Raw genomic sequence first — 23,874 nt, 5'->3', positions numbered from 1 at the left:
CGCTGGCTGGGGGGACCACATAAGACAGCCTGGGTTAAGAACCCAATGAGGGGCCTGAGCCTCCTCCATGCTGGGCCCTGGTAGGCTGGGAAATAAACTTGTCCAGCATCCTCTCTTGTGGGCAGATGTGAGGCTGAGGAGGGAGAGCAAGGAGGGTGGCTGATCCAGAAATGTAAAAGTCCTCCCCTAACCCCCACCCGGGAGGCAGGGCTTGAGTCTGCAGGAAGAGATGTCAGAACCCAAGCAGGGTCTCATCTACAAGGCAGCCATGGGCAGCATTTTTTTCTAAGACCCACAGAGGGAAGCTTTCCATCCATCCCCTCCCACTGATGCTTCCATCTGCCAGAAACTGGGTGTTTTCAACACAGTCCTCAGATGGCAGGTCAGATGTCACCTTTGGTGTTTTTATGGACATGCTTCCATCTAGAGAGGGGACATAACTTTTCCTGGGTCCTTATTGATCCCACTCTGAGAGAGTGGCTCTCAGACACCAAGTCTTGCTCAAGACTCCTTGGGTGGGTTTTGCTCAGCCAGGTTAACACTTGAGGTGCAGGAGCTAGTGACCCAGAAAGCCAGTGATGTGCGCAAAGCCCCTGTGACTTTGAGCACGTTGCTAAGCCTCTGTGCGCTTCCTGTTCTGGTTGAACTGTCGAACGGAACGAGAAGGATCAGATCACTAATCTAGCTGTCATTGCTCTTTGCCGGACACTGATCCTGGCTCAGTTCTCCTTGTTTGGTACCAGAGTAAAGATGGCTGCAAACAGCTTTCCATTAGCGGTCTATCCTCATTTAAATAAATCATACCACTCGGGAGTCAGGAACTAAGCACAGGTTCCCGTCCTACACCAGAATCTAGTGCTCAGCTATGGCTTTCTTCATTCTGTGGCCCTGCTTATTACCCATGTGGGCTTCTGGGAGCCAGGGAGTTCCCCATCAGCTGCTACTAGGACCCTGACTGCTGGGCCAGAACCCTGGTTTCCCCACTTCTTCCCCCATTCACCATCCCTTATACAGAGAGGGTGCTGACCATGCCTGTTAAGAATCACGGCCCTGACCTTGTCTCTTTAAGGGACAATAAGAAAGTATAATTCACGTGGATAAGTGTCAGACATATCAGAGAAGAAAATTTGAAGCCAAAAGCCAGTGCTGGGGGCCAGGGAGACAAGCCCACATAGGAACTAGGTGTGTGATTTGCACTGGGGAATGAATGGCTTTAGTGGAGAGAAGAGGGCTGAGGAATGGGGTCAGGGTGGATGCTTTTCTGGAGATCTCCCCTCGGCTAGTCATCATGGCCCCTTTTAGAAACAGGCTCAGAGATTCTGGCCTTATCCATACAATGGGCAGGCCAGGTCATCTTGAAGCCAGCCAGTCTATTGAGCCTGGCTGACCCCCAGAGGGCTGGTTTCTGTTCTTAGTGGAACATGTAATAGTCAGAGTCATCCATGCAGGGGTAGCAGGTGTTGCAGAGGCCCAGTTTCCTCCCAGCTCCCCTTCCCCCATCACACAGGGGCCTCCAGGCTCTGAGTACCAACAGCAAGCATCTCCCAGCAGAGCATTGTGACTGATCCCCCTACAGGCTCCCCAGGCCCCCAGGGAGTGGCAAGGTGCCAAGTGAGAACTTTTAAGACAAACATGAAGCTCCAAGCATCTTCATAGTATGTCTGTGCTGAGCCATGGACCGTGAAACCACAATACTGTAGCTGGGGACTGCTGGGAACTGGGGGGAGACCCAGCTCATGGGCTTCCCGGTTAACCATTTGAAGGTCAGATCCCATGGGGCTCCATCATGAGGGTAGTATGGCATGGCCTTATTCATGGTCCATGAGGCAGTACAGGAGTTGGCAGTTATGGGAACTGGGCTTCATGGAGAGGACAAGGCTCCTGCCAGGGAATGGGACACCTGCAGCTCAATGTCCTCACTGTGGCTTCAGATAATCTTCAGTAGAATGGAGCCCAGCTTCAGGGGTGGTGAGGGGCTGATGACACTAGGAAAGGAGAATTGTGTAGGGTTGGATCATCTGGTTGGTGATGTCATCTTCCCTTGGGGAAAGCCTGAGTTCTGTGGATGACAGGAAGATGGTGACAGTGTGGAGGAAGGACCTGGGAGGCCTGGTTTGAGGAGAGCTGTAACACAGAAACCTTGCTCCGCAGGCTCCATGCACCCAGCAGCTAGCACATAGGCAATGGCTTGGCAAAACTCTTACAATGGGCACCTTGTCCTGGCAGTTCCCTGAGGCCCTTTCCTAGGATGGAGACTAGATGCCAGGCTCCTACCAGGGCTGAGTCTGCAGTAGGCAACAGGCTCAATCTGCCTCAGAGGGCTAGAAGCCCCACACTTGGCAGAGCCTCTGGAATTTGTCTCCCACAAGCCAGGCTGATCCCCACAGCTAGGGGTCATCTTCTCACACTTCAGAGAATGCCATCTGCCTCCTACCCTCCTAGGTCAGTAAGGTGAGAACACAGCCTGTGGTCACACAGGGAGAGTGCAGTTCTCTCAGCCTAGATCACTTTCTTCAACATGCTTCACATTGGATGCTGGGTTCCTGGGGTCACATAGCAACCTCTTCAGAGAAGACAGAGTCCTGCTCCCACGCTTCCTAAACATGAGAGTTCTTGAGACTGGTTAAAGTAGATAGTGGCCTCCCAAGGGAGTCTGGTTCAGCAGGTTGGAAGCAAGCCCCAGAAGCTGGACCTTTAGTGAACCCTGGTGGTGTTGAGGCCGCTGGTCCATGGACTTCCCTCTGAGAGGCAGCTATACTAGGATGGCTCTGGACATGGAGCTGTGTGATGGGGGACAAGGGGCTGGAGGGCAAAAGGACAATGGGGAGATGCCCTCGTGCTTGATCAGCAAACATATTTACTAACGGAGCCATCCCCACAGCCCTGGGCTCACACGTCAGGGCATCCCTATGCACTCGAAAGCTTGGTTGGAAGCAAAGATCCTTTTTCCAGGATGCCTAGTCTTCCTTACCAGAGGTGGTCTCAAGCTGCTAAGGGAAGGCTAGACAGGTGACTTTTGAGTTGTAGCCCACCAAGCTCCACTACACCTAATAAGGCAGGTTTTAAAATCATCATCAATGACAATGTGATCGCCACTTTGAAGGTGACACCTGCTGATGGTAAGTGACCAGCTCAAGATCACCGAACCTGGAGGTAGAAGCGGCTTCAGCTTCCTGTGCTATATCACCAATCCTATGACAGTCCCTAACTTGGTGGTAAGAGCTACACACAAGCTCCACTAACATGGTGTGTCAGCAAAACCCACATACACATGTGTGCCTTCCATACACAGCCAGAGACCTCTGGAGCACATTCACAAAAATGAAGGCCTGTTACCTGATGCAAAATGCCACATAAGCATGCAGGGTCACCATCCTCTCCAGCTCCCGATAGGTCATCTCAGGGTTGGTAAAGTGCTTGCTGGTCAATCGTGAATGCATGAGCTTGGGTCCTAGAACTCTCTTTAAGAGCTGAGTGTGGTGCATATATTTCTAATTACAGTGCTGGGCAGGGTTAGGCTGGGCTACGGGGGTGAAGTTGGGTGATGGAGGAAGTTAAAAGACAGGCTAATCCCTGGGAATCAGTCAACTCCAGGTTCAGTGAGAGACCTTGTCTCAAAAATGAATGAATAAGTAATGTGGCGTGACTGAGGAGGCCATCCAACTCTGACCTCTAGCCTTTACATGCACATACAAGCATGTGTGTGTGCCTGCATATACATGCGCACACATATGCACCCCACACACAGAGAGAGAGAGAGAGAAAGAGAGAGAGGGGGGGGAGAGGGAGAGGGAGAGGGAGAGGGAGAGGGAGAGAGAGAGGTCACATAGTCATTACACAGAGATACACACACAAACACACAAATTCAACACAAGCATGCAGGGTTTGTGCAGAACACACTATAAGCATACACAGAGCACACACATGCACGCTCATATACAATATATAGAATGCAAACCATGGCTCACATCTTATGTGTGCGGAGGGACAAAATGTCCCAGCTCCCCCAAATACTCATTTATCCACCAAAGATGTGAACAAAAGTCTCCTTTCTTTGTGTTTACACACACACACACACACACACACACACACACTCAAACATACAGGCACACTTGTAGACACACTCATAGGAACTGGACTGCCACCTTCAGAGCCCAGAAGCAGGTTTTCTCAGTGTTAGACCACACCGGAGCCAAGTGTCTTTTACGATGACTGATTCCTAAGGTGCAAAGAGGAATGAGGGGAAGACATGTTTGGCAGCAGACAGCAGCAGACATGGGGGACGCTGTGACTAATCCACACAGAGACAAGGAGGCCGTGCTATGTTAGTGGATGCCTGACCTCCCCAAAGCTGCTCCTTTTCAGATCTATGATCTTGGAAATGGTTACTGGGTGTTCAGGACTTCTGCTCTCTGGCCTCTTCCGGGCTGGATGACTGCTGCCTGCTGGCTACCTCACTCCTCTGTGTGTCAGGCAGGCAGGACACCAGGTTTGAGGTCTGAACTCCATTCCTCAGAACAGACTTGATCCTGTCTGCATGGGTCCTGTAGGTGTACCCAGTCTCCTTGCGGAGTAGCTGTGCTGCCTGCTGGTAGACACGGTCCCGCGGAAGGAACATTCTAGATAGTTGTTCTCCATAGGTTTTTTTTTTTTTTTTTTTTTCCAACAGTAGGGACAAAGCCCCAATTCCCAGCCTCTTCCTAGCCAGACCTACAAGGGGGCTGATTGCTCTCCTGTCTCCCCAATCCTTGCTCCTCAGCCTGAGTTTGTTCGCAGCCTTCAGGCCAGTGCCACCATGGATGGACTCCGTCCCCGGTTCACTCGACCACTGGTCTGCATCCCTCCCTATGTCTGCTTCTCATACCTCCTTCCTCCCTTCCAAACCTGGAGTCTCTTCTGTGTTCTCACCCTTCTCACAGGACAGTTTCCTAGTCCAAGGATCCCTGTTCCTGTGTCCCTGTAGCAGCCATGAACGAGGCCACTCCCTGCTTGAAGACCTATGATGTCACTGTGGTGGGACACACACCACCCCTCCCATTTTTCCTGTCTCTTGGACTGCTCACACCATCTCACAAATCACATAACCACACATGTCCTCTGCCCCCTCTCTCCTTCCTGCTCTCTCGAGCCTGCTTGGTTATCACCAGCAAAAGCCTTTTCCAGTCCCCCACTCTCTTTCCTCTCCAGCTCCTCCCGCTCTGCTTCCCTCTTTCCCACCTCCTCCTTCGCTCATGGAAAATTCCAGAGGCAAGGGCTGGAGGAACATCCTAGGACGGATCCATGCTGACCCTGCAAAAATGGCCCAAAGGGTGCTGAGAGTGTTTGTGTTCCTTGGGCTCAGGAGCCAGGAGAAGGCCACGAGGGAGGGACAGGAGAGATACTGTGGGGGCTACTGCCATGCACAGAGGCAGAAGTCTGAAGCATCCTGGGTCTCTGGCCTTCCCTTTGCTCTCCCACAGCCTGCACACTATCAGTCTGACTTTGGCCTCTGTTCCCAGCAACCTTCTTAGCCCTTCTATTCATGTAGACATCTGTTCATGACATTGATTGGCCTAACTGGTTTCTTTACTGACTTCATCTCAGAATGCTCATGTTTCCACTGTTGGGCCCCACTCTGTGTGTGTGTGTGTGTGTGTGTGTGTGTGTGTGTGTGCATGTGTGTGTGTGTTAGTGTATGTCCATGTGTGTGTGTGCGTGCATGTGTGTGTGTATTAGTGTATGTCCATGTGTGTGTGTGTGTGCATGTGTGTGTGTGTGTCCATGTGTGTGTGTGTGTGTCCATGTCACCTTATTACTCTGTAGCTCGTGAGGTTGCCAGGGTGGTACTAGAGGTGGCTTTGAAGTTGAGCTTCAGTTTGGCCATAGGGAGACTGGGAGACCTTGACCCCAGCATGAATACCTTCATCTAAAAAGATGGCCCCTACTTACCTTGTGGGACTGTGGAGAAGATGGAGTCCCAGACACCCCACCCACATTAGTTCCCTTTTTGTGTGGCATGAAAGATGCTCTACAGCTGTCTGTGAGAGCCTCGCACTGTGCCCAGACTCCGGGAGAATACCAAGCCTCTCAGGAGCACAGGCCTTAGGGTTGGGGGAATAGCTAAGTCAGTAAAAGTACTTGCCACGAAGGCGCAAGGGCCTGAGTTCTGACTCCCAGAACCCACATAGAAAGGTGGCTGTGTAGCATGCACCTCTAATCCTGGCCATGGGGAGCCTGAGACTGCAGCTCATTGGACAGTCCAGTAAGTAAACTCTGGGTACAGTGAGAGACCCTGTTTCAAAACCTAAGGCGGAGAATGATCAAGAAAGAGTCAGCATCAACATCTGGTTCCACTTGCATGCACACACACCTGCACACACACATAATCTGTGCACACACACCTGTACACACATGTGCACACATGCACACACACACTTGTACCCATGCACACACACACACACATGCACACACACTTGTACCCATGCACACACACACATGCACACACATGCACATGCACACACACACATGCACACACATGCACATGCACACACACTTGTACCCATGCACACACACACCTGTACACACGTGTGCACACATGCACACACACACTTGTACCCATGCACACACACACATGCACACACATGCACATGCACACACACACCTGTACACACGCACGCACACAGACATATCTGGCCAGACCCTGCAAAGTTGGAAGACCTGAGACTCCCCCCAAGGAGATCTGTTGGAGTCTGAGGCTCAAAAGGCCGAGCCATCAGTGGGAGGCTGCCAGGTGTCTCACTGTCTGTAAATGGGACAATCTGGCCTGCCTCCCAGTAGAGGGTACAATAAGCCACATGAGCCAGGGAACGTGCTCTAAATGAGATCGACTTACTTGTCATTTGGTAGAAAGTATGACTAATGAAACACCAACAAACCCTTTGATACATGCCTCCCAGTGCCTCCAGGCCTTCTGTGCAGTGACAGACACTGGGGCCTGCGATCTCTCGCTGCCCTTCAGTGGTCAGGTGGAGTCCCCAGGCAAGTAGATACAGTTGAGTGAGCCTACCATTGCCCTCCCTCTTCCAGCCGCCAGTCAGGCCAGCAGCCTGTAGCTCAGGAAGCCTGTCTGTTTCTAGAATGCCTTGCCTGCCCCCTAGTGGATGTCCTAAGAGCCATCTCTCTGAGACTGGAGCCTTGAACAATACATGAACCAGGAAGGAGGATAGGAAGGAGCCAGGATTGGCTTGGGAACCCTGGCTCTCATTAAGGAGCAGCTGGCCCTCTCCCCAGGACCTCAATGCTATCCAGAGACAGTGTGTCCCTGGGTCCCTGGGTCCCTGGGTCCCTGGGTCCCTGGGTCCCTGGGTCCCTGGGTCCCTGGGTCCCTGGGTCCCTGGGTCCCTGGGTCCCTGGGTCCCTGCTTTGTAGTATTTAACTGTCACCCTCGGCTTTCTTTTGAGCAGTGTTCCACACACATTAGTATTCTTACACTGGTGTTCACCTAACCATTGCAGCTGCCTCTACCTCTGCTGCCACACACATCTAGCTAGACCCTGCATAGCTGGGAGACCTGAGACTCCCCAAAGAGGTTTGTTGGGGTCCGGGGCTCAGAAGAAAGGCCTCAGTGGTAGGCCACCAAGTGTCTCACTGTCTGTAAATGGGACATGTGTGCATGTGTGTGCATGCATGTGTACAGGTGTGTGTGTGTGTGTGTGTGTGTGTGTGTTCCTTCTCTATTGACTGGTGACTAAAGTCACAAGCACAAGGCTCTGCTCAGGAAGCCCCAGGTCTGCAGTGGAGGCACACGCGGGCGGATCAGCATAGCCAGAGCAGCTGGGAATGAAAAGCCGAGGTACATGCCTCTTGCATGGCACTCAGGGGTGTGAAGGAAAAGGCTTGGAAGGCTTCCTGTAGGAAGTGGCAGAGAGCAGAGACCTGGAGAGGAGGACTCTGTCAGGAGGAGTGGAAGCCAAGGGTTTGGAAAGGAATACCTGGTTGTGCATCGCTGACATTGCTGTGGGGTTGTGAGCAGAAGCTGCACAAGAGAGGCTAGGGCCAGTTGACATGCTGCAGAGCCCAACCCCCTGGGCCCTGGGTAAGCGTTAGTCCAAGCATCCCAGGGAAGGGTTGTTCATGAGAAGCCTGTGGGCTCCTTGGCTTTATCACTTCACTCATTTGTCACTCACTAATTCAGTCCCTCACCAGCCTCTACCTAGGCATTAGGCTAAAGAAATGAGCTGGGTAAGGCTGCCGCCCCAGAGATGCCAGCCATAGCAACTGCTAACTCATTCAGAGGAGAGGTGAGGAAGGACTATAGCAACCGGAGGGGGCTTCTACAGGTGGACTTTGTTGGGTGTGTAGTGGTCTACTGGGCATCGGAAAGGGCCAAGGCCATTTAGATAGACAATGACAGGAACAAAGCTGGAGTATCCTGAGGGACCTGTGGAAGAGTAGAGAATGTGCCACAGACAAAGATGGGGGGGAGGGGTTCTGGGAACCTGTGGTGGGGCAGTCAGGTGCAGAGCCTGGCTGAGAGCTAAAGACTTTGCAGTGTTCCAAGTCCATTACCCCAAATCGTGCCCAATTACGTGATGAGGGACCAACCTCTTCCAATCACCTGGCTCCACCAGGACAGCCTCTGCTGAAGTGTGACCCCATCTCCTAGTGAGGCTGGAATGGCCCTTCCCTGGGAACCCACTCCCAAATGACGGGAGGATAGCCCAGGCTGGTGGGGCAGAGGGACATCTCAGTCACCAGTTGAAAGCCAGCATAGGCTCTGCCTGAGTGTGGGAGCTCATGCAGACACCAGGCTGGCTCCTCTCCAGAGTCACTGTGCCCAGCTCCAAAGGCCCCACAGCTCCGTAGAGGAGAGCCATGTCCTGGAGGCAGATCCCTGGGAGCATATTTGGGACCATGCCTTTTTTTGGGTGGGGGAGGGATTCTCCAGCACTAGGAGTCAGGGATCAGGGAAGGGAGAGGGCACACTACCCCCTCCAACTCTCCATCTCCAGGTTCATAAGATGGGTACACAGTTCCTTCAAGGGTGGTGGGCATGGTATAGCTAAAGACAGGTTTGACCTACAGCAGGCAGCATACAGGGCATAGTGGGGGCACAGCCCACTCCCCAATTCTAGATGACAGGGACATGTGGGTAAGGGAACTCTCTCAGAGGGGCCAGATCACATAACTACTTGTCCTTAGTGGGTCAACTTTAGAGCCAGGGTCCTACTTCCCACCCCGAACACCAAGCCCCCAGGTTCTTCCAAAGGCGTCTGTACACAAGCCTGAGAACAGCTGCCTGGGCCAGCAATGGGGGCATCTCCTTGGTGACCAGCTGGCTGGCTGTTCTCCTGTACTGCTCAAGTATAAACACCCATATAGGTAAAGCCACCTAGACATGACACGTACATGGTCATGCACAGACACGTTAACACGGACATACAATATGAGCTGCATGACGCTTGCAGTGGGGCTTACACGGACACTCAGGTTCAACAACATGCATGTTGAAGCCAGGCTTGCAGAGCTCCAGACCCACATACACACTGATCATGCACACAGAAACACAAAACACAAGAGCATACACACAGAGGCTCATAAGCAGTGCTTGCATGACACAGTGACAGCTCACACAGGCTCGTTGTGTTCTGCCTGCTAAGGCCCTTTGAGCTCTGGTGTCTATGTAAGACTCCACAGAGAGTCATCGGTCAGGTCACTTGCATGTGTACACCCTAAGTCACATCTGTCCCACACCCCGAGTTTGTGTGGCTTCTGCTCTCTGACCCCCTCTGATTGCACAAGAGCCCACAAGGTAGTAAAGGTCTCTGTAGTGCAGCGAGGTCCAAGGCTCAGAGACGTGTGTGATGGCCGAGGCCATGCAGCTCACAGAGGGAACACCGAAGCCCAGGTGAAGGCAGTTTCCTTGTGTTTGCCCACCAGGTGCAGACACCTCTGTGTCCCTCTGTGTGCCCCAGGACACACACAGCATTCCACGTCCATGTATTCAGAAGGCCTTGCTACTTAACCAATCACTCATGTCTCAGATGAAGATACAGGTGAAGGCTTCCAGTAAGAGCTACAGGCCTAAGGCAGGCTGTGAAGACTCACAGAGAAAGCAGGTCCCCTGTAGCTATACCACACAAGTCATAGCCACATCCCACCAGCACACAGGAGGACTTCCCCTCTCAACAGCTTCAAGATGACTTGGTGGACGGACATAACATCTCCATAGGCTTAAAGCAGGTAGGCAAGGCCAGGTGAAGGGAATTTGGACACAGTGACCCTAGACAGGTTTCCCCAGAACCCCCAGGTTAGTCTTATCATCAGCTCCCTCTCCCAAAGGGCCCCAGCCATCAATGAAGAAATATGCAGCTGATCTTGTGGTTCTGAAATCAGCTGCAGGGATTTGGGGAGCATTCTTTTGATGTGCCGCTGCTGAATGAGCTCCTCCTCTTCCTCCTCCTTTTCCTCTTCCTCCTCCTCTTCCTCCTCTTCTTCTCCTCCTCTTTCCTTCTCCTCTTCCTCCTTCTCCTCTTCCTCCTCTTCCTCCTCCTCCCTCCTCTTCCTCCTCCTCCTCCTCCTCTTCCTCCTCCTTTTCCTCTTCCTCCTCCTCTTCCTCCTCTTCTTCTCCTCCTCTTTCCTTCTCCTCTTCCTCCTTCTCCTCTTCCTCCTCTTCCTCCTCCTCCCTCCTCTTCTTCCTCCTCCTCCTCCTCTTCCTCCTCCTCCTCTTCTCCTCTTCTTCCTCCTCCTCCTCTTTCTCCTCTTCTTCTCCTCCTCTTCTCCTTCTCCTCTTCTTCCTCCTCCTCCTCTTCCTCCTCTTCTTCTCCTCCTCTTCTTCTCCTCCTCTTCTCCTTCTCCTCTTCCTCCTCCTCCTCCTCCTCCCCCTCTTCTTCCTCCTCCTCCTCTTCTTCTTCCTCCTCCTCCTCTTCTCCTCCTCCTCTCCTCCTCCTCTTCTTCTTCCTCCTCCTCCTCCTCTTCTCCTCCTCCTCTTCCTCCTCCTCTTCTTCTTCCTCCTCCTCCTCTTCTCTTCCTCCTCTTCCTCCTCCTCTTCCTCTTCCTCCTCCTCCTCTTCCTCCTCCTCCCCCTTCTTCTCCTCTTCTTCTTCCTCCTCTTCCTCCTCCTCCCCCCTTCTTCCTCCTCCTCTTCTTTCTCCTCTTCCTCCTCCTCTTCCTCTTCCTCCTCCTCCTCTTCCTCCTCCTCCTCCTCTTCCTCCTCCTCCTTTTTTTCCTTCTCCTCTTCCCCCTCCTCATTATTGTTATTCTGAACTCTCATTTCCTGACAGCTAAGGAATTCTCAACCCCTCTCCCTCATCCTGAGATTCTGGGGCCCCACACTGGACTCTCAGCACTATGCTCCCAGACGCTGAAGTTGTGGACTTGTTCTGGTGAGGCAGGGGAGTAGTCAGGACTGGGTGCTGCCTATGGGCCCAACAGTATACTCCAGGCATTCTGAGAGTTCCTTTGATGCTCTTAGGGAGGATAACAGAGAGGTCCCCAGAAGCACTGTGATGGAGTATGGGATGAGGACAGGACACACGTGCGTGCACACACATACACACACACACACACACACACACACACACACACATACATACACACACACACAGACAGACAGACAGACAGACAGACAGACACACAGACACAGACACAGAGATAGAGATAGAGAGACAGAGAGAGCAGGGGGTGGGTGTGTGTACTAGCCAAGCCTGAGGAGCCCTTTCCTGCCTAGCTTTTACTTTTGCCCAGAAGACTTGTGCCACTTGGGGTAAAGGCTTTCATGTGCTGGGGACAGGGTCTTCCACAAGGAACAAGGGACTTGGGAAACAGTGGGCTCTCTGCATCAAAATGGCGTGTCCAACAACGAGTAAAGTGCTGCAGGGCAGAAGGGATATTTAAATGTTTATTGTTTTCCTGGAGTCACTAGGGAAGACACCAGCTCATATCACTCATGGGTGACAGCCAGCCAGGGAGCTGACATTCCTAGCAGGGCAGGGGTGGTGGGGGCATCTTAGCTGCCTTGACCCCTGCCCACCGACTTGCTATCAGGGACCTGGCCCAGCCTCCCCTGACCTCCTGGCCTCAGCCAGACTCTGTCGAGCTTTGGCAAAGCCGGTCCGAATTTCTTGGTTTATCCGGTCCTGCCATGGGTCTCTATGGAGAAAGAAAAGACAAGGGCCATAAACAACTGCCAGAGCAACAGTGAGGGGTGGCTGGACTTTTTAAAGGTGCCAGGGTACCTTCTGCTCTTATGTCTGCTGACACCTAGCAGCCTGCCCTGGGCACATGGGCACACTAGACATACTGGGCACACTGGGCACACTGGGTACATGGGGCATACTGGCTTGATCCATTCCACCTTTGTACTACAAGATCCCAATGTTCAAACATGTGATGTCTTCTGCATGGCCACACAGTGACTTGTCATCTGCATGTGTGGCCACCCCTCTGTGCTCTACTTGGGATATGACTCTGGGAGGCACCGGGACAAGATGTTCCCTGGTCATCCCCCATAAATGTTCACTGTCTCATGCTCTGCCCATGATGTTCAGAGCTGGCTAACCCCTGGCATTGCTTTGATCCAGAGAATAGACTTCACAGCCCTCCACAGGGGTAAAACCCACTACTTCATAGATGCTAGGCAAGCATTCTACCACTGAACCACACTCCCAGCTCCCAGAACACCTTGGATGCTGGTTGGCAAGAGCAGAGGGAAAAGAAAGGGGGCTTTGTGGGTTGTCTCCCCAGGTGTGATGGGGGTGGGGCTCTCTGAGTTCTGTTGCCCAGTAGGTGGCTTTGCCATCACAAAACTAGGGTGGGGCTTTTGTCTCTGATCTCTGTCTCACTTTTGATTGAAATAGTGTGTGTGTGTGTGTGTGTGTGTGTGTGTGTACCAATGCCAACCCCTGACAGCTCACAGGTAGGCTCTGAGCACAGACCCTCCCCTGCCTGCCTGAGGCTTTGGGTCAGGCGATACTCCTTACAGCTAATCTCCAGTTTCTTCCCTCCCTGAACCAGAAGATGAAAACGTTTCTGGCACTTTCTAAAGTTTCTGTCTAGGAATGGGAAAGTCATCAGCTTAAGGAGCCTGGGTTGATAAATTGCAGCCAGCCTACAGACCCCAGTCCTGGGACAGAGTAGCTGGGGCAGAAAGGACTTTATTGAACTGTGGATGTGGACAGAGCCTGAGTGGGGACAGGGCAGGAGGGGACTTGGACTTTATCAGGGTGTGGCCAGATCAGATGAATAGAAGGAGCCCGTGAGATGAGGCCTGAAATGCAGGAAGGGGCAGGGCTATTGAGGGTGTGGCTCAGCAGAGGAGCACAATCCAAGTTCAGTCCAAATACTACCAAAACAAAACAAATAAACAAAATGACATAATGACAAAACTCAAAACAAAAACAAAACCCCCAAAAGTAGCAGGGCATCTTAAGCCATAGCAAAAGCAAAGGCCCTGGGGTGGGAAGACTTGAGGTGTGCTTTAGTGGGTAGCCCAGAAGTCCCTGAGGAGGTGCCCAGCTGTGGGGAGCAGCAGAGTTTAAGTACTGGCAGGGGCAGATTCAGTGGCTCTGAGCAGCCTGTGACAGCAGTGATTCCCAGCGGTGGCACCCCCGACCATGAAATTATTTCATTGTTAGTTCATAACTGTAATTTTGCTATTGTTTTGAGTCATAATGTATACAGGATATCTGGTATGTGATCCCCAAACAAGTCACAAACCACGGGTTAAGAACCGATGTGTTAGAGGCATCTGGGAGGGGCCTGGTGCAGTCTCAGCCTGACTTCCCCTGGTGGACTAAGCCTCTTGAGCATCATGGTCCTAGAACCTTCTGCCCTTTGATAACACCTTTGCCTGCTGCCTTTGTCTGTAGAGGCTGCTCATGGGGGCAGGGGAAAGGATCAGCCTGTTAGAGGAACCCGCTGCTGTTCCACATGGCCCTCAGTGAAGGGCATGGTACCCCAAGGATGGAGGGCAGAGAACACGCTGTCAGAGGCCCAAGGATCTAAAGGATCTTCCTCATGCCACCCTTTGATGTCCTTTTAATGTAAGAGTTCCGTGTCTGTGGCAGATAGTGACAAGGACACAGCTGGACAGCTCAGAAGAGAAAGACCCTCAGTGCTGGATGTGCATGGATGTCCCTGGGTGGTGTCCCAACATGTGGCCTGTTTATGCAGCTTTTATGGGGAACACAGGAAGCTCTCATGCTGGCCAAGTGAGTATCCTAGGGTCCCTAGTTGCACCCCAAATGATAGTTCAGCCAGGCTGTGGAGCAGTCTCAGTGCCACTCACTCACACAGAGACAGTGCTCAGTTAGCACAAGGCAAATTATGTATTTCCCAGGTCTCTTCAGTAGTCAGGCCTTTGATAATCTAAAATAACGGGATCACCCCTAATAGGGAAGTTTTGAGGAATCCCTCACTCACCCAGGCTTGATAGACAGAGGTGTAGGCAGGGGTCTGCAGAATCCCACCTTCCCTGACAGCCAGTAGGTCTCCTCCAAGCCCTTCCCCTGGAATAGAGGAAGAGGTGCGAGGCCCAGGCCCTGAGGAACCTTTCCAGGCAAGGAGAAGCCTGGCTCTTCCTCTTCACAACTGTGTGACTTTGGCCAACTTATTTCACCTCTCTGTGCTTCTTCTGTTATCTCCTAAAGCTATTGTGAGGATTAGATAATATAATACTTATCAGTTAAAGAGATGAAGGCAGGCCTGGGATGCTAAACATCTGAAGCATGCACGGTGTAGAATTCGTTCCAGCCTTCCCATGGAAGACCAGCCTTCCTTGGATTGGGTGGGAGGGAGCTGTAGGACACTGAGCTTCTGTGTTATTCCAGCCCGCAGAGTTCTTCTGTTTCTCAGGACACATCATGCCATGCTTGTGTCCCCAAGTCAAACACTCCTGCCCTGGGCTCATTCCCCACTGCCACTCAGCCTCCTCTAGCCCTGTCAAGCAGACACTGGCCCCCAAGAGCTTGAGGACCTGCAGCTACACCTCCTGCTGTGGCATCACCCCAGTGTCATGAGATGAATCATAAGGAGTGCCTGATTTTGAGACCCAGTCACAGCCCTGGGGGGGTGGGGGGGGGAGTTTACACTAGGCAGCTCCTGCATCCTAGTCAGGGCTTCCCCTAGCAGAGGAATTGGGAGGAGGATGGGACAGGGTAAGGTAGGGGAAGTGAATGCTTTTATCAAGCATTGTATTAAAGGAAGAGGAGGAGGAGAAGAAGGAGGAGGAGAAGGAGGAGAAGGAGGAGAAGGAGGAGAAGGAGGAGAAGGAGGGGGAGATGGAGAAGGAGGAGAAAAAGGAGGAAAAGGAGGAGGAAAAGGAGATGTAGGAAGAGGAAGAGGAGGAGGAAGAGGAGAAGAAGGAGAAAGAAGAGGAAAAGGAAGAGGAGGGGGAGAAGGAGGAGGAAGAGAAGGAGGAGGGGGAGGAGGAGGGGGAGGAGGGGGAAGGAAGAGGAGGAGGAGGAGGAGGAGGAGGAGGAGGAGGAGGAGGAGGAGGAGGAGACAGCTAAGGCTCAAGGCTTTTCTCCGCCTCGAAGGAGTTCATGGACAAGTTCAGAGCCCAGCATCACACTGTGGCCATGGAAAGCCATTCATGGGTGCACAGGGAAGTTATGGCAGCTACTATTTGGAGGAAGTGGGAATGTCTTGGGCCAGGGAAGGCTTTGGTGAGAGGTTTGTCTGAACTGGGTTCTGAGGGTTGCACAAGAGCCTGAGAGTGTTATAGAGAAGGCATAAGCTCAGAGCCATCATCGGATCGGGTCATGAGCTAGCCTTTGCTTTTCTAATTGGAGTTACTCAATTATGTAACACGGGGGTATTTTGTTCTTTTCATAGCTGTTCTGAGGGTTATATGTGTTACGTGTGCTGGGCACCAGGGCACTACACAGGTGCGTCATCAGTGGCCACACCTTCTCTGCCCCTGACTCTAGAAAAGAACCAAATGATTCCTAGGAAGAAACTTTTCTTGCTTCTAAATTGAGAGCCATAGAGGATCACTTCTATGCCCAGCTCACACAAACTGGCCAGCTGAGAACCTCCTTCTTCCCAGAATCCGGTCTCTGGGGCAGTTCCTCACCTTCAGTTCAGTCTGACCTCTGACATCGATTTTGTAGCCTTCATCAAGGCTGAGCAGAGCCTGGACAGTGCTTCGGCTGATGTGGATTCTGTATGCTGAGAAGAAAGACAGAAACCAAGCTACTGCCTGGTGGCAGCTTACTACCAGCCCCAATCAGTCGCACAAGGCAGTTATTGTGCATATGATTCCTTCTCCTAACCCCCTCATTCCCTTAGACAGTTGATTACTAAAAGGAGCCCCAAGAGAAAGCAAATTGTATAAATGAAGTGTTAGGAGGTGTGTCCCAGGAACACAATGTTTGCCTGTAACGCTACCACATCCAGTTACACAGTGTGTGCACTGAGCTACGTTAGGCACTGCACCATCTACACGCAGAGACAGAGGCCCTAAGATGTGGCAATGTTGGCTGCTTTCTTCAAGCCATCAGAGCAGCTTCTCCCCATGTAAGGGCCTAAAATACTGGAGATATCTACATGGTGGCGTTGGAGCTGACCTAGCATAACAGGGTTGGCATGCAGCCAAGCCAAGTTAAATCCCAAGCTGGAAGAGCCACCACCTTAAAGGGAGAATACCAAGGCCTTCCAGGAGCCTGCTCAAGGACACTGGGCAAGTCAGTTGCAGGGGGAGGACTCAGGTTTCCTGCCCCTTGAATCATTGTCTTCTCTGTTAGTTCTCCCATGAGATTATTAGAAAAAAAATCCATGGAAAGTTAAAGAACACGCATCCATCTGGCCAATGGTGGTGCACGCCTTTAATCCCAGCACTTGGGAGGCAGAGGCAGGTAGATTTCTGAGTTCGAGGCCAGCCTGGTCTACAGAGTGAGTTCCAGGACAGCCAGGGTTACACAGAGAAACCCTGCCTCAACCCCCCCCCCAAAAAAAAAAAACAAAAAAAACCCACAACAACAACAACAACTACAACAAAAACAAAAATACATTCCAACCCCAAACGAAACAAACAAACAAACAAACAAAAAAAGAACACACATCCTTCCCTTCTGTTTCCTGTGCTGCACCCTAGAGTATGCTGTCACCAGGAGGGGACATGGTAACTGAATACTGTTTCCCATAGCCAGTCTGGGTTTGTTGAGAAAGACTTCTCCCAGGTCTGGGATAGAAGTCAGAGACACTCACGAAGCCCAGTGGATTCCATCCTGGAGGCAGTGTTGACGGTGTCCCCAAAGAGGCAGTACCGAGGCATGGTGAGACCCACAACACCTGCCACACAGGGCCCTGAAAACCAAACATGTCTGGGGAACCCAGGGGCCAGACAGAAGTTCCAGGGTCCACCTCCCATGCCAACCCATTACCCTCTGTATGTCCTGAGCTGAGGGTCATGGTGTCTGGAGTAAGTAGCAATTCTGAGGGAGGCCATGCATGTGCTAGGCTCTGGGCTGGGGCCTGGCCATGTGGGAGTCAGGGAAACAGCAGCCAGTGCTGAGATGAGGGAAGCAACCTGGAGAAGTGGCAGTTGATGTGTCTTGAAGGGAAGATGAGTGGGCAGGAGATGAGGCTCAATGTGGGAAACTATAGCTGAACGTGGGGGAGAGGCTGGTGGGGAGCTAAAGGGGAGACTGTAGAGGTCATTGAGGGTATTGAAGCTACAGGGGCCTCGACTCTATGCTTGACCCTGTAGGAGGAGCCATGGGGGTGGGAAGAGCATAGAGACCCTTCTGTGAGGCCTCTCCCACACCCAGGTTGGCAGACATTTAGTTGTCCTCATGACTACAGGATGTTTCTGCCTCTTCAGTCAGACTATTGACTTTTCAATGTGGAATCAGCTACCCTTGATCAGACACTAAGGGCAGAAAACTTCAAACCAAGTAAAATTTATGAATCTGAGTGTCTAGACCCTTTGGTAGACAGAAACAAAACTTTCTCACAGAGTGTCGGGATGCCAGAGGCCCAGATGCAGTACTAGAGCTGACCCACCGCAGTGCCCCTGGGAATTCTGCGGGTTCATCTGGCCAGGCCATGGCCCCCTGCCTACCTGTATGCAGCCCAGCCCTGACACAGATGGGCACATCGGGTGCATGCCTCATCCGGAAGTTGCCTGCATAGCTAAGGATGTCCAAGGCCGTGTTGGCGAGCTCAGCAGCGTGTCGACTTCCATTGCGCCGAGGGAGCCCAGATGCCACCATGTAGGCATCCCCTATGGTCTCCACCTACAAACAACAACCTCACGTTGGGACAGCTTGTCACACACCAAACCTACATGCCACCAATCAACAGCCCTTACCCTACCACCCCCAGATCTCACACACTCTGCAGCCTCTGCCAGACTTCCAGGCCCAGGCACTTGGCACTGATGAGAGCTTCGAGCTTCGGGTGGCTTCTGTCTGTAAGGCAGGTGACTGTGTGTGTGTGTGTGTGTGTGTGTGTGTGTGTGTGTGTGTGTGTGTGTGTGTGTATGTGTGTGTGTGCATGCGTGTGCGTGTGCATGATGGCTCCATGGGAAAGAGTGTATGCAGCTGAGTTTGGTGACCTGAGCTTGAGCCCAGAACCCTCATGGTCGAAGGAGAGAACTGATTCCACAGTTGTCCTCTGTTCTCCACACATATGCACACAAACACATGCACACTCTTTTTCTCTTCATACCACACACACACACAGGGAGAGAGAGAGAGAGAGAGAGAAACAGAGAGACAGACACACAGAGACAGATATCACACAGACACACACAGACGGACATACACACACACAGAAACAGAGAGAGACACACACAGAGACAGACATCTCACAGACAGACACAGACAGACAGACACACACACCGAGAGAGAGAGAGAGAGAGAGAGAGAGAGAGAGAGAGAGAGATCACACAGACAAACACAGACGGACACACACACACACACAGAAACAGAGAGAGACAGACACACAGAGACAGACATCTCACAGACAGACACAGACAGACAGACACACACACCGAGAGAGAGAGAGAAAGAGAGAGAGAGAGAGAGAGAGAGAGAGAGATCACACAGACACACACAGACGGACACACACACACACACAGAAACAGAGAGAGACAGACACACAGAGACAGACATCTCACAGACAGACACAGACAGACAGACACACACACCGAGAGAGAGAGAGAGAGAGAGAGAGAGAGAGAGAGAGAGAGATCACACAGACACACACAGACGGACACACACACACACACACAGAAACAGAGAGAGACAGACATCTCACAGACAGACACAGACAGACAGACACACACACCGAGAGAGAGAGAGAGAGAGAGAGAGAGAGACAGACAGACAGACAGACAGACAGACAGACACAAATTAAAGAGGAGGAGGTAAAGGACGGAAAGAAAGTTCTGGAACCACCGCAGTTCTGCTCCTTGCACACACAGGGAGCTTCCATTGCAGGCACATTGTCTTCCCTGTGAGCTGTATGCGGAATGAGTTAGCAGAGCCAGCTCTAACACTACTCCCACAGAGCCCCCTGCAGCCCCAGGACCTGAGGTTGGCGTGATGCCCCCTCCACCGCACCCCTCTACTGTTAGTGTTGTTTCTTGGGACACCACCATGCCACACACACCCCCACGTCAGCCATGTTCCTTGGCTCTTACCAGCTGCCCCCCACCCCAGTCCAGCACTGTGGGGTCAGCCACACTGGCCTCACAGAGGTGGGGTACCCGAGCTGCCTGGTGATGAGCAGCCACTTGCAGGGAGACCATGGCTGCCTGTTGTATGTGCTTCCTTCAGAGGGGAGGCTACCATAGAGGAGAAGCACGACGAAGAGCTGCATTCCACTGAGCGTGCTTGTGGACTCTAACTGTGCCACTGACTTGCTATGCACCCTCCATGAGGGAATCTTGCCCTCTCTGAGCTTTATGTGTGTGAAGGGCTAAACCATCCCACCAAGGGCACAATGGGGGAAGGGCTGCAGTCAGCCACTGCTAGCCTTCTGTTGGTGACAAAGGCAAAGGACTAGAGTTTCTCTAATCTGTAGAGCAGACCTGAGCCACTGGCATTTCAACCCTGTGCTTCACTAAGGGTAGCCTAGGGCTCAGGGGGTGGACAAGCTTTGGGGCTGTTTGATGGCTGAGATGGCTAGGACCTCACCTCACACAGCAGGCTGAGCTGGGGAACCACAGCTGTTCTTGTCCCTTTTCTCCTGTCCCAAGCCTCGACCCAGCACCCAGTTCTTTGCTATGTACAGAAAGTTGCTCACCCAGCAATGCTGATGCTGCGGTGGTCCCTCTGCCCTGCACCCATTCCCAACCCCCATCCTTATCCCCTACTCTCTCCCTCACCCCCTTCAATACCTCCACCCATGCAGGAAGTGGTTATATGGCTGCTGCTTCCCAGCCCAGAAAAGATTCAAAGCGGTAACTAGATCCTGCTGTTGATGGGTGGGGGGACAAAGGCAGATGGGGGGAGTGATGAGAGATGCATCACATATCACAGAGACTGGACCTGCTGTTCCCCACATCTGGAGGGGTGTGCAGGCCTTGTTTGATTTCATTTCCCTCTGCTGGGAAGATGCAGGCCTCTTGGCTAGAGTTCAGAGCAGAGCTGAGACGTGATTCAGAGCTGGGAGGGCCACATGTGTGAGAAAAGATTGGCAGAGGCAGGAGAGACAGGCCAGGGGTAACTCGGAGCAGATCAAAGCTTGGAGGCTCAGGGAGACCTGTGGGACCCAGGGGAGGCTGGGGTGTGGGCCATTGGCCTTCTAGACATCACTAGGAGCCATGGAGTCCCTAGGGGGAGCAGAAGAGAGGCTGCGGTCTCAAGTGTTGGTGGCAGAGGCACCTGGTGGTCACCACTGTCCTGTCTGCGGGAGAGAGCTTGTGGCAGCCCCGTGGACACTTGGGGTTTGTCGTGGCTCTGCTGCTGTCTGTGTAGACCCAGGCAGGCTTCCTTCCTCTCTGGACCTTTGGACTGAATCAACAAATTCTGCCAAGGGGAGTTTTGAGAGAGCCAAGGAGAGCACCTACCCATGTCAGGAAGGCAAGAGAGCAGAGGGGAGACTGGAAGGATGGCTAACGGGGGTTGTGGGGGCAGGGAAAGAGGGAAATATGGGTGAATCAGGAAGAGGAAGGGTCACGTGAGAAGGTCTGATGGTGTGAGCCTTGAACACTCAGAGAAACATGGCTGTCCAAAGAGGGGGAGCAGCAGCAAATGCACTCAGAGAAGAGCTGGGTCAACCGCAGAGGGCTCATGGGCCACTGTGACCTGCCACTGTATCCCAAGAGAATCTATGTCACAAAGAGGGTGAACTTCCTACAAGGGGCTGAGGTCCCAATGGCAAGTCCAGCCCTGAGGTTCACACAGGCCACTTCACCTCTGCCATCTCATCTGTAAATTCGGGGTGCCAGCTATTTTCTCCTAAGTCATGCACACAAAGCCCTTAACCCAGCATCTTGTATACAGTAGGTGCTCAGTAAGTGCTGAGGCACTACAAATAATGCAAGCAGTTTGCCTGTTCCATCCCTTGACTCCATCCAGAAGCTGCCCTGTCTCTATCACCCAAGGGCTGTGGCCTGAAGAAGTTGCTGGACACACACAGGGTCAAAAACCAACAGGGCCTGGGTAGGGTAACATTTGAACCCCCTCTCCACCTTCTCTGTTACTTCTGGAGCTTCGCTGGGGCATCAGCTCCTAGACCAACATAAATGGCAGGGCTGCAGGAGGCAGGGCTGCAGGAGGCAGGGCAGCAGGAGGCAGGGCAGCAGGAGGCAGGGCTGCAGGAGGCAGGCAGCAGGAGGCAGGGCTGCAGGAGGCAGGCAGCAGGAGGCAGGCAGCAGGAGGGTCTCTATAGCGCAGCTGAGCTGTGGAGGAAACAGTGAACTACTTGCTCTCCCAATTGCAGCTGACACATTTCTGTGTCTCCTGTGAACTGCCAGCATAGGAGTTGTTTAATCCACAGATTTAAAAAAAAAAAAAAAATGGCCCAGAGAAGGGAAGACATTTGGCCAGCCTGGAACCAAACCCAGGATCCAGACCCCCATCAGAAACAGGTGACAGAAAGTCTTGCTGCCTCTCCCAAGGTCTTGATGCCTGTCTTCTCACCTCTACTGCTGGCCCATGCTATGTTCTTCAGTGACCCATCTGGAATTCCCTACTACAGCCCTCTTGAGCCTCAGGTGCTTGCTTGTGGTCCCACAATGCCTGCTGAAGTGGCCTCACTGGACAGTGCTGGGAGGAAGCTTCCTCTTCCAGGAAGCCCTCCCTGCTCTCCTCACTCCCTCAACCTTCTCTCACTGTCACAGTCATAGGGACTATTGTCACCTGCCACCTACAGGTCTGAGAACTCCTGCAGGGTGGGAACCAGAACTGGCTTATCTGTATACCCATGTTCCAAGCACAGAAAGGCCTGCCCATGAAAAATGTTAAAGGATAGACAGACATCATGGACACATGAACACTATGAAGAAATAAACTCAAATGATATACTCCATCCCTTTTTGGATTCACATCCCTTGCAATGTGGCTACAATGGCTCCTATCCACAGGTGGTATTGCGTCTTTCACCTCTTCAAGTTGTCTCCCTTGGCCAACAGAATTTGTCAGGAAAAACAGTGTGCCAATCCCAGGCGAGATTGTATGATAATGGACTTTGAGATTATTAGTTACACAGCAGTAGTTAATTGATACAAAGTGAGTGCACAAAGTGAGTGATTGGAAACAAATTAGCAGTGCATGCTACAGAACGAGGGAGAAGCAGGTCTCCTGTTGTCCTCACCTTATACACATCATGGCTGTCTAGGACAGCGTCAAACAGTGTGTAGAGATCATTGAGGAAGCTCACCACCTCAATGGGCTCACTCAAGGCTGAGATGGTGGTGAAGCCCACGATGTCACTGAAATAGATGGTGACCTGGTCGAAGTACTCAGGCTCCACAGTTGTCCCCATCTTTAGAGCATGGGCGACAGACCTGAGAGGCGAGAGGGGCCATATGAGGACCCTGTTTTTTCCAGCTTGGAGACTGGGGATATGATAGGAAGTCCCCAGTTAGCCAGTGGGTCAGTCACATTGGATGCACCCGTCCTGACTTTCTCAGAATTAAGCTGGGAGCACTGTGGTCACCCCTTGCTCTCAGGGTGTGGGGCAGTAGGAGCTCAACTCTGATATGCATAGCTCAGTGTCCAATATATGGAGAAAGGCTAGAAAAATACCTTAGATAGATGAGAAGAAATGAGGCTGGGGAGGGGGTCAGTCAGTGAAGGAGCACGCAGGAGGACCTGTGCTTGATCCTCAGAACCCAAATAAAAAGCACAGGGTGGCATACGTGCTTGTAAACCCAGCGCCAAGGACGTAGAGACTGGAAGGTTTCTAGGGAGTCAGTCAGCCCAGCCAAATTGTAGGCCACGAAGAGAGACTCTATCTCAAAAAGACAACATGGAAAGTATTCTATGAAATGACACTTGGGGTTGACTTCTGTTCTCACACATATGCACATACACGTGCACTGAAGCACCCACACATGTGTAGGGGCATGAAGGTGTTTGTGCTTACAGACATTCATCAGGGGAACTGGAATAGTACACACACAGGGTTGTTCCTTCAACAGCAAAACCTGTTTTCCCCGAAGAAGGTGAAAGCAATCAGGCTTTTTAGCCTGGTGAGCTTTGTGCAATCTGTGTGGCAAGAGCCTGCACTAGACGCTCCCCAAGACCCTTCTCTTAAAATTGTTTTTTCTCAGTCACTCTATATAACCATCTTTATGGAACTTTACAAGATGTTTCAACTTTACAAAGAGTTTCGACACAGTCAGGTCTGATCTGTATTTAGTTTACTTTGTTCCTCAAAGAGATTTAGGTATGCTTTGTTGTGCAGGCGGGATTGAGTTCGTCATTGCAAGGACGGTTTT

General features: G+C 52.1%; 1 protein-coding gene across 1 annotated transcript in view; it reads right to left on the bottom strand.

Annotated features, from left to right (window-relative positions):
* Nucleotides 1-11,859: 11,859 nt before the first annotated feature.
* Nucleotides 11,860-23,874, bottom strand: part of LOC117722973 (guanylate cyclase D) — a 42,845-nt gene continuing 30,830 nt past the window's right edge. The window contains exons 14-19 of the mRNA XM_076941204.1: nt 22,746-22,938; nt 18,043-18,217; nt 17,187-17,285; nt 16,054-16,148; nt 14,400-14,485; nt 11,860-12,128 (exon numbers count right to left, since the gene is read on the bottom strand). Of these exons, the coding sequence (XP_076797319.1) occupies nt 12,020-12,128; nt 14,400-14,485; nt 16,054-16,148; nt 17,187-17,285; nt 18,043-18,217; nt 22,746-22,938 (757 nt within the window). The 3' untranslated portion in view covers nt 11,860-12,019. The remainder of the gene's footprint in view (nt 12,129-14,399; nt 14,486-16,053; nt 16,149-17,186; nt 17,286-18,042; nt 18,218-22,745; nt 22,939-23,874) is intronic.

The sequence above is a fragment of the Arvicanthis niloticus genome, chromosome 1 (genome assembly GCF_011762505.2).
Source record: "Arvicanthis niloticus isolate mArvNil1 chromosome 1, mArvNil1.pat.X, whole genome shotgun sequence".
In the NCBI taxonomy this organism is placed as follows: Eukaryota; Metazoa; Chordata; class Mammalia; order Rodentia; family Muridae; genus Arvicanthis; species Arvicanthis niloticus.
Note: the sequence above shows the minus strand (reverse complement) of the source record. Positions and strands in the feature narration are given on the sequence as shown.